The sequence below is a fragment of the Pelodiscus sinensis genome, chromosome 1 (genome assembly GCF_049634645.1).
Source record: "Pelodiscus sinensis isolate JC-2024 chromosome 1, ASM4963464v1, whole genome shotgun sequence".
Lineage (NCBI taxonomy): Eukaryota > Metazoa > Chordata > Testudines > Trionychidae > Pelodiscus > Pelodiscus sinensis.
This window is the reverse complement of record NC_134711.1, coordinates 329673048-329683527: the sequence shown is the minus strand read 5'-3', so window position 1 is coordinate 329683527 and position 10480 is coordinate 329673048. Positions and strand designations below refer to the sequence as shown.

The 10480-nt window shown below is 43.8% G+C and overlaps 1 protein-coding gene across 1 annotated transcript; it reads left to right on the top strand.

The window, feature by feature from the left end:
• The first annotated feature begins 5016 nt into the window (after positions 1-5016).
• Positions 5017-5856, top strand: LOC102449145 (olfactory receptor 52M1-like). Its single transcript, XM_075931259.1, has one exon. It carries the CDS (start codon positions 5017-5019, stop codon positions 5854-5856), a length of 840 nt encoding a protein of 279 aa, XP_075787374.1.
• The last annotated feature ends 4624 nt before the right edge of the window (positions 5857-10480 follow it).

Below are 10480 nucleotides of genomic sequence, written 5' to 3'. Positions count from 1 at the left end.
CCCAGGCACATAACACCCTCGCTACGCCTCTGCTGCAAAAGGATTTTTCATTAGAGAAACGTGGCTCAACAGGGTTAGAAGGGACGGCATGGGCCAGCTAGTCCAACCCATGACAAATGGCAGGCATCATTGTAGCTAACCCCTCCAGGGCAGATGCTGTCCAGCCTCCCATGGGAAACCATCAATGAACAACCTCCATGACCTCAAGGTGTCCATTCCATTCTCATTCTGTTCTTACCATGGAGGAACATTTGATAGTTGTGTCAATATTGACCATTGAAAGTGCCTCTGTACAAACTGTTACAATGACTTAATTGACGATTTTGTAAAGACAAAGTGTAGAAAGGGAGCCAGCTGGATTTTTTTTCCAAAATAAATACGTTTCTTCAGAGGAAGTCAACTTCTATTTTTTTCCACACATACGTCAGCTATACATTTTATTTGGACATATTTTTCATGTTGGTGTAGGGAAAATTCAAAGTTTCATGTAGACCTGAAGGTCTAAAACGGTGCTCTGAGAACTCCATTCAGGCTGACTGAGAAAGGTTATGATGTTTGGGTTTTTGGGGGTTATTTTTATAAAGTGCTCTTCTCCAAAGCACTTTACAATAGTGAGCTAATGGTACAAACAATATTCAGAAAGATCGTGAACGGGTTTACCGAGACCCTCAGCAATTTTCAATTGGTCGGTGAAAAAAAAGTTAGACCACTCAAACAACCAAAGTCCCTCACTTTTATTTTCATTTACTTATCATTACTTATAATATAGGAGGAGGATGAAGAGAAAAAAATGAAAAATGTCAGGGGCAGGAGGAGTGAATTTTCTTTTTCATGGCTGGGCCCCGAGGGCCCCCCAAAAGGAAGCTGAGCATAGGGCCCAATTAATTCTAAATCTGCCACTGCTGCTGTCCTGTTCCCTTTCCATTTCCTCTTTTCAAACCAAATATACCCAGTTTCTTCAGCCTCTGCTTGTGCGCCTTGTGATCCATCCTTGGATCATCTTTGTCCCATGACTCTGGACCTTTTCCAGGTTTGCTGCATTCTTCCTATACATGGGCAACCCAAATTAGATACAATGGACCAGCTGAGGCCCAACCAGTGCCAAGTATAGCAGTATTGTCACCACCTATGACTTGCAGGCAATGCCTTGGGTAAGGCAACTCCAAACTGCATTTTCTTTTTTCACAATGGCAAATAAATCCACACCCCAGAGAGGTGAAGCTATGGGAAGGCAACCCTTGCATAGGCAGCATGAGTCCCTCAACAGAAGACTTCTTCCATAGCCCTGGCTACCACCTCTCAGGGAAATGGATTACCCACACTGATGGGAGAAGCTCTAGTGTCAATGTCAGTAGCGTGTACAATAATGTGCTACACCAGCACCACTCTAGCCTTTTATTTCTAGTGAAGCCTTCAAACAGATCTTCCAGAAAAGCATCCAGTCTGGATCTGCGAGCACAGGGAATTAGAAAATCCACCACTTTCCTTTGCTGTGACCCAAACGTTAATCCCCCTCACAGCTCAAGATTTGGTCCTTATTTCCAACACAAATTTGTTTGGCTTCAGCTTCCAGCTGTCGTGGTTCCTCTGCCTTTGTCTGCTAGATTACAGAGCCGGTTATCACCCCTGGGTTTTCCCCATGAAATTCCCCCCTTAACCATCATTTTCATCAGTTCTGTCTCTCACTCTGGCATTTTCTCCAGCCTCCTGCCATTTTTCTAGCTCTTTTCTGCAGGTCCCCCAATTTTTCAACAACCTGTTTGAATGATCAGCCTCAGGGCTGGACATGGTTGGTATCACCAATGCCATGCACTGAGCTAAAATCCTTCCCCTGCTCCAGCTCTCCACTCCCCGATTTTGCATCCAAGGAGCCCGTCAGCCCTGTTTTCCACATCATCACCCTGGGAGCTCAAAATCCTAATGACCCCTAGTGATCCCTAATTCCTTTTTAAGGTCCTTGGCTGTGTCTAGACTATCCAGTTTTTCCAGAAAATCAGCTGCTTTTCCGGAAAAACTTGCCAGCTGTCTACACTGGCCAGTTGAATTTCCGCAAAAGCACTGACGTCCTACTTTAAGAAATCAGAGCTTGTTGCAGAAATACTATGCTGCTCCCGTTCGGGCAAAAGTCCTTTTGCACAAAACTCAGCTCAGATTTGTTTTGCGCAAAAAAGCCCCGATTGCAAACATGGCGATCGGGGCTTTTTTGCGCAAAAGCGCGTCTAGATTGGCCACGGACGTTTTTCTGCAAAAAGTGCTTTTGCGGAAAAGCATCCATGCCAATCTAGAAGCTCTTTTCCAAAAATTCTTTTAACAGAAAACTTTTCCATTAAAAGCATTTGTGGAAAATCATGGCAGTCTAGACGTGACCCTTGTGTTCCCTAATGAAGTGTCTTACTGGGAGAGTCGGTTCTATATTCCCTGGTTCCCAGACAATAGTTCTGGATCTGACTGTACCAAAAGATTTTGTTCGTTTGGACCCAACTAATTATATGCTCCAGGACAATCAATGTTCCTGCCTTGGCGTCCTCGTTTTAACCCCTCTGCCTATATTTCGGCCAACCACAATTTTTTTCTGTAATGATTTTCTGTTTGCTTCTGGATCATTGATGAAAATATTGACTACCATTTAGCCTAGAATGGAATGCTGCAAACAGTCCCAGTCCCTAACAAAGACCTATTGACAACTGCTCTCTGAGATGTGGCCTTTAGCCTCTTTTAGCCCATTTTTCATGTGCTCTATTGATATTGTCAGTGTTCATTTTAAGAATTATATTTCCCAACACTGAATCAAATGCCTCAGAGGAATCGAAGCATTTTTTTCATATCTGTGGATGACCCTTCAACAATCAAAAGTTCTACTATACTTACTATTTCACATCCGTTCTCCTTCACCAGCTAATGTGATAGGAGTGTCTCTAACTGCTTCTCCCAAATGAAGAACAAACTTAGGGTATGTCTACACGTGCACCCTTTTTCAAGAGAGGAATGCAAATGCAGACATTCGAAATTGTAAATGAAGTCGGGATTTAAATATTCTGTGCTTCATTTGCATATTTGTGGATGGGTGCTATTTCAAAATACGTCTTCCGAAATAAACTTTAAACCTTGTTCTATGAGGAATAAGGGTTATTTTGGAAGAAGGGTTTTCTCCCAAAATAATTGCATCTAAACAGCGTTTTTTATTTCGAAATAAAGTATTTTGAAATAGCGCCCGTTTGCAAATATGCAAATGAAGCATGGGATATTTAAATCCCGGTTTCATTTACAATTTCAAATGTCTACATTTGCATTCTTCTCTCAAAAGAGGGTGCAAGTGTAGATATATCTTTATTGTTGAAAGCATCTACCTTTTCTGCAACATTCACAAGTTTCCTTTCGCCCTCTTATAACTGGTGTAAATCTTTTCTATGATTTCTTTTGTGTTCAATACACTTCATAACCACCTTTTTCTGAGTGCCACCGGACTCCTTGGTGTTTTTATTGAATCAGACTAACAGGACTCCTTTTTTGGAACCTTTTTGGGATATAATAGAAATGTAGCCTTGTTAGTCTGGTGTAGCTGAAGCAAAATACAGGACTATGTAGCACTTTAAAGACTAACAAGATGGTTTATTAGATGATGACCACGAAAGCTCATCATCTAATAAACCATCTTGTTAGTCTTTAAAGTGCTACATAGTCCTGTGTTTTGTTTTTGGGATATGTAACTCTGCCAAGCATAGATTTTTCCCTTATCACTGTGGAATGGTAGCTCTTAGATATCTAATAAATTCTAAAGAATTCACAATTTTTCCCCCATTTTTCTGTCTAAATGTTTCCTTCCAATACCAATTGCTCGTTATTTGCCTCAGCTTTAGGGAATTAGCACTTTTGCAGTGATATAGATATCACTGGTTGGGAACTGTTCTCACCTTCTCCATTTGAATGTAATAAGTTTGATTCTTCATTTCCTTCTCCTCGCTCATATGTACCTTTGTTTGTCTCTTCTTTAAGGGTGCATCTACACAACACCCTAAACTCGAAATAAGATACACAAATTGCATAATGCAAATTGCATATCTTATTTTGATTGAAATTCAAAATAGGCTCTTTCAAAATTTGGCACATCTACACAGCACCAAATTGTGAAATAACATGCTCTTTTGAGATGTCCCTTAGCCTTCGTGGAACAAGGGATGCCAGGATGCTGAAATATTGCACCCGTTCTCTAGAAAAATATTTAGAAAAATATTTAGAAATAATGGACAGCTTGTGAAGACGGGGGGGAAGAGAGGGCAGCTATTTTGGGATATCTCCAGTATCCCGAAATAGCCGTTTAGTGTAGATGTACGCTAAGCTAAGTAGTTCCAGAATTTTCAGCCTGTCTGCAAAGACTTCCCCAATCTCATAACCTGCCAGGGAAACCCTCTTTCTATCTGCTATATGCTTTCCAGAGATTGGGTGGACAGAGTTGAGCGTACAGTCTGAGCAGATAATTCTGAGCAACCCGTTGACTGGGGAAAATCCGTACAGCGGGGATTTTCTGGCCTGGATTTAATTGAAATAAGAAACATAAGAGATAGCCATTATCCACACTCCTGTTTCCTCCTGATGCCTATTAAGGTTTCCCACACAGAAGTGTTTTGGAACTCCTGAGGCTCGGAGAACTTTCATATATGGGACATGCATTCCTATGGTCAGTGGTTCAGAATTCATTTCTGTGAATAACAAAAGTGCCACTCTGCTTCACGCGCAAGACAAACCTGTAGTAGTACATTCAGGGTCACATATTTCCATTGTCTCTCCTTTCAGGCATTTGTACTGAAACCTTCACCATAGGCCCTGGACAAATACAAGAACTCACAGGAGCACACGGTACAAGTTGGGGCAACATTCTTCCACAGAGCTGGACACCATCTCTCCTACTTGATGTCAGAAGCCAACTCAACTGACTTCAACAACCCCTCCACCTTCATCCTGCTGGGCATTCCTGGCCTGAAGGCAGCCCATGTCTGGATCTCCATCCCCTTCTGCACCATGTATATCATAGCTATCTTGGGGAACTTCACCATTCTTTTCATCGTTACTAGGGAGCCGAGCCTTCATAGGCCTATGCACTATTACCTCTGCATGCTGGCCGTCAACGACCTGGTCCTGTCTACGATTATCGTGCCCAAAACCCTGAGCATCTTCTGGTTTGATTCCACAGAGACCAGTTTCAATGCCTGCCTCACCCAGATGTACTTTGTTCACTGCTTCACAGTGGTGGAGTCTGGGATCTTGGTGGCCATGGCTGTGGATCGCTACGTGGCCATCTGCCATCCCCTGAGACATTCCACCATCCTGACTGACCGCATGGTGGCTAAGATTGGCCTGGCCCTGCTGCTGCGCGGTAGCACAGTTGTATTGCCCTATCCACTCTTAGCCAGGCAGTGGCTATATTGTAGAACCAACATCATCTCCCATTCATACTGCAAGCACATCGCCGTGGTAACTTTGGCCTGTGGCGACATCCGTGTCAGTAATTACTACGGCCTGTTTATGATGCTCTTTGTGGCCTTTGTGGATATGTGCTTTATCACAGCGTCTTATACCCAGATCTTTAGGGCGATTTTCAGCCTCCGCACAATGGACGCCCGGTGCAAAACATTTGGGACCTGCAGCACCCAACTCTGTGCCATCTTAGTCTTTTTCATCCCAGATGTCGTGTCCTCCGTCATTCATCGGTTTGACTATATTGTGCCCCCCCATGTCCTCATTCTCATTGCTAACGTGCACCTTGTGGTGCCGTCCATGCTTCACCCCATCATCTATGGGATAAGGACCAAGGAAATCCGGGACAGGTTGCTCTGGGTCTTTACTCATAAAAAGATCTAAAGGTTTCTCTTGGTGCATTCACTCTCTTGTAATAATATGTTTTTTCTGTAGTCATGTTGGAAAGCCTGTAGCCATATTGGTAGGCCTAAAGCCTTCCACTGTAGCCAGACTGAAGAGCAGCAGCCATGAGCTGTAAAGCCTGGAGTCCCATTCTCACATTCTATGTAAATAGCATTAAAATAGTGTCGCACTAGGCTGTTAAGAAGGAGATCCTGTCCTAATGGCCCCCACTGTCACCAGATAAAGAAACAGATCTCAGGATTGGTCGAGAAAACTTAGTTAACAACATTTCATCTGGCAAGAAACTGTTTATCAATAGTTGAGGTCGTGGGATTCTAGGTTCATGGTCCTCACTTTCCTATTTTTTGTCTGTGTGGTCTCTCTCTGGTTTGGAACTATATCCATCTGCTGTATAATTAATTTTGCTAGGTGTAAATCAATTAAGGTAGTGAGGTAGGATTGGTTAGGTAATTCTGTTAGAATATGTTATGATTGGTTAGTAAAATTATACTAAAGTAATTGGTCAAAGTATAGCTAATCAGGACTGAAGTTTCACTATATAAACTGGGGTCCAAGAAGGAGAACAGGAGGGAAAAAAGAGAAAGAAGAAGGAAAAGAGGCAGGGAAGAAAGGAACAGCAAGAGGAGAAGGAAGGAAGAGCCGGAAGAAGAACTCACCTCCAAAGCCTAAGACTAGAGCTGCCAGGATTCCTCTGCACGACCATGAAGTGCAGCAGCTAGAATCGCGAGAAACTGACATTGCCTGGTGAACAGGGGAAGTCTGCCTGCCTTTATTGGGATTGGTGAGCATGAGACTGTGCTGTGTCTAGACTGGCCAGTTTTTCCGGAAAATCAGCTGTCTACACTGGCCGCTTGAATTTCCGCAAAAGCACTGACTTCCTACTGTAAGAAATCAGTGCTTTTTGTGGAAATACTATACTGTTCCCGTTCGGGCAAAAGTCCCTTTTGCGCAAAACTTTTGCGCAAAAGGGCCAGTGTAGACAGCTGAGATTTGTTTTCCACAAAAAAAGCCCCGATCGCCAAAAAGGCGATCGGGGCTTTTTTGCGGAAAATCATGTCTAAATTTGCCACGGATGTTTTTCCGCAAAAAAAGCGTCCGTGCCAATCTAGAGCCTTTGTTCTGAAAATGCTTTTAACGGAAAAGTTTTCCATTAAAAGCATTTCCGGAAAATCATGCCAATCTAGATGCAGCCTTGGAGATTTCATGAGCGGGACCCAAACCAACAAAATATTTTAATACAGTCAAATCCAAAGCTATTCTCTCAGAACCAGCGAATATAGAACCAACTCACACTGTAGGACACTTCCTTAGGGAATGCAAGGGACCTTGGAAAGGACTTAGGGGGCACTTTGGACAATCAGCTGATTCTGAGCTCCCAGCATGATGCCGTGGACAAAAAGTCTGATGGGATCCATGAATGCATGAATGGTGGAGTGAGGAGCTGGAGCAGGGGAAGGAGAATTTCTTTGTGGAAATTCAAGTGGCCAGAGTAGAGAGCTGGCAAGTTTTTCCGGAAAAGCGGCTGATTTTTCCGGAAAAACTGGCCAGTCTAGACACAGCCAAAGAGAATCAATGTTCCTGTTTTGGTGTCCTCATTTGATTCCCTCTGCCAATATTTTGGCCATCTGCAATTTTTTTCTGCAATGATTTTTCTATCTGCTTCTAGATCTAGCATAATGGCAGCCGCTTCTTTTTTTTGAAATGGGGCTTTTTCGGAAATCATATGGCAATTTAGATGGGGATCTTTCGAAAATAAAACACTTTTTTGCAAGATTCTGTACTCCTCATAAAATGAAGTTTACAGGATCTTTTAAAAAAGGGTTTTGTTTTAGAAAGATCCCCGACTAAATTGCTGCGTTATTTTTTTTCTGAAAAAGCCCCGTTTTGAAAAAAAAGCACCGGCTACCATGAGGCAAATTAAGGGCTGTTCTGACAGAAACACTGGCACTGACTTACCTGGTTTGCGGGTCTTTCTGCACCCCTTTGGAGTCTAATCAATCAGCCATCTGTGCAACACTCACTCAGTGTTTGAAGGGCCGGCATGCAGCTGAACAGACATCATAATTGGACAGACCATGGTACCTGTCAGGACACCGTGCTGCTGTCTTCTAGCAACCAGACCATCTATGGACAGTTCATTGATTTGCCAACTTCTTAAAACTAGACCCTCCAGACCTTACCTCTCAGATCTCTTCTATGTCGGTCCCTCCCTGCTCTGCCTCTTCTGCCCCAAATCCTCCTGTTGCTCTCTTCCCCTCCCCTTGTCACTCGCTAGATCACCTCCATATGCCCCATCCAACAGCCTCCATCTGTAAGGGAGTCATTTCAGATGGTATGGGATAGACTTTGATTGTGTTTCCAATGTCTACTTAGGCTGCTGAAAGTTCTTGATTTTTTGTCTGTTTATTTTGGGAGGGTTTTTTGACATATAAGATAGCAATTAGCTATCGGGAGCACTGTATCTAACACATAGATAAAAGAAACTTAAATACACATTAGACCCACTCAGCTCTAAGACCATCATGCTCTGACATCCTGTCACAAGTCACTTAAGGGACACTGGTTAGTTGTAACATTTTCATGTATATTCTTACTTAATCACTAACTCTGTGGAAAGCTGGACCCGTCATTACTGCTGGGTTGCATGTCTGCTATTGGATGGGTGTGTATATAGACGGACTCAGGAGAATCAGAGATACAACTGGTATGTATATAAGAATATCAGAATGGGTAAGACCAATGGTCCCTCTAGCTCTGGAATCCTCTCTTCTGAAAGTGGCCAATGCCAGGTGCCCCAGAGGGAAAGAACAGGAAGGACAAAGGTTTCCCACACATTGTAGCTTGAATCAATTCATCATGTTGTTTGCCCACCAGAGGGTGCCGGTGACTTTTTAGGGGCAAATGGACTTCATGTTACAACGGCATCGCCCATATGCACTGGTGGGGTGTTACAATAAGCCAGAAATGGTTTTGTTCCCATACAGAATGGGAAGCGACTATCTAGGAAGGAGTACAGCAGAAAGGGATTATAGTGGATTCACGAGCTAAATATGAGTGAACAGTGTGACACTGTTGCAAAAAAAGCAAACATGCTTCTAGAATGCATTAACAGGTGTGTTGTGAGCAAGACACGAGAAGTCATTCTTCCACTAGACTCTAATCTCGCTAATTAGGACTCAGTTGAGTGTTGTGTCCAGTTCTGGGCACCACGTTTCAAGAAGGATGTGGAGAAATTGGAGACGGATCAGAGAAGAGCAACAAGAATGATTAAGAATCTAGAGAACATGACCTATGAAGGGAGACTGAAAGAATTGGGCTTGTTTAGTTTGGAAAAGAGAAGACTGAGAGGGGACATGATAGAAGTTTTCAGGTATCTGAGAGGGTGTCACAAGGAGGAGGGAGAAAATTTGTTCTTCCTGGCCTCTGAGGATAGAACAAGAAGCAATGGGCTTAAACTGCAGCAAGGGAGGTTTAGGTTGGACATTAGGAAAAAAGTTCCTACCTGTCAGGGTGGTTAAACACTGGAATAAATTGCCTAGGGAGGTTGTGTAATCTCAATCCCTGGAGATGTTTAAGAGCAGGTTAGATAAATGTCTATCAGGGATGGTCTAGACAGAATTGGGTCCTGCCATGAGGGCAGAGGACTGGACTCGATGACCTCTCGAGGTCCCTTCCAGTCTTAGGATTCTATGATTCTGATTCCCATAGTTTGTGGCAGCAATCCCACACATAGTGCAGATGGCGGCATCATACACAGAGTGGTGTGTGGGGGAGGGGAAGCCACTGTTATTGGCTAAGCTGACTGGATTTGGAAACTCCGTTGGCTCTGACCATATGAGCCCCTGGTATCAGCTCATCATTTCCTCCCTCCTAGAGGAAGCTCTCAGGCTGCAGTTGTCCAGGATCTATTTTCTGCTCTTCCCGCTGCTCACAGAGCTGAGGGAATTGTCTGGGAGCCTGGCCAACCTAAGAGTCCACAGGGATTGTGCAGGGAAATCATAAAGGTGGCTGTCCAGCAGGGGAGTGTCAGACATGTTAGACTCACACGCTGATTCTCGGAGCTCTGCCTCTCTGTCACAGGATGGAGGTTTCTTCTCTCGTGTGAGCAGGTTTGTGGTGAGTTACTTGTTCCTGCTTTAATGGCAGTGGTGCGGGCTGAGAAAGAGTTCCAGGGTTCAAGTCAAGAACTGCCCGGGCAGGAATTCACCAGGATAGAGCCTTTAACTGTTTAGTTTTGTCAGACACAGCTGGCAAAAATAGAAAGGCAAATGTACTGGAAAGAGCTTAGATAAAACTTTGTTTTTAAGATCAGTTATTTTATCTCCTCTTGTGTCTCGCTGTATTACCCCGGAGCTTCCTTTCGGAGCCGTGTGGTTTTTCCTTCAGTTTTCCAAGTCAGGCAGGGTGCTGCACTGTTAGATGGCCCAGCCAGAGCCTCAGCAGTGGGTCTCTGTTCTACCAAGGGGGGTTCACCCTATGCCTGAGTCCCATACTGGCCAGATTCTGTTCTCCCATTCTGCCTTCCTGAGGTCACTCCAAAGTAGTCTGGCCTCCCTGTCAACAAAATCAGGGCCCGTTTGTTTTGAAATCCCCAGATTCCAAA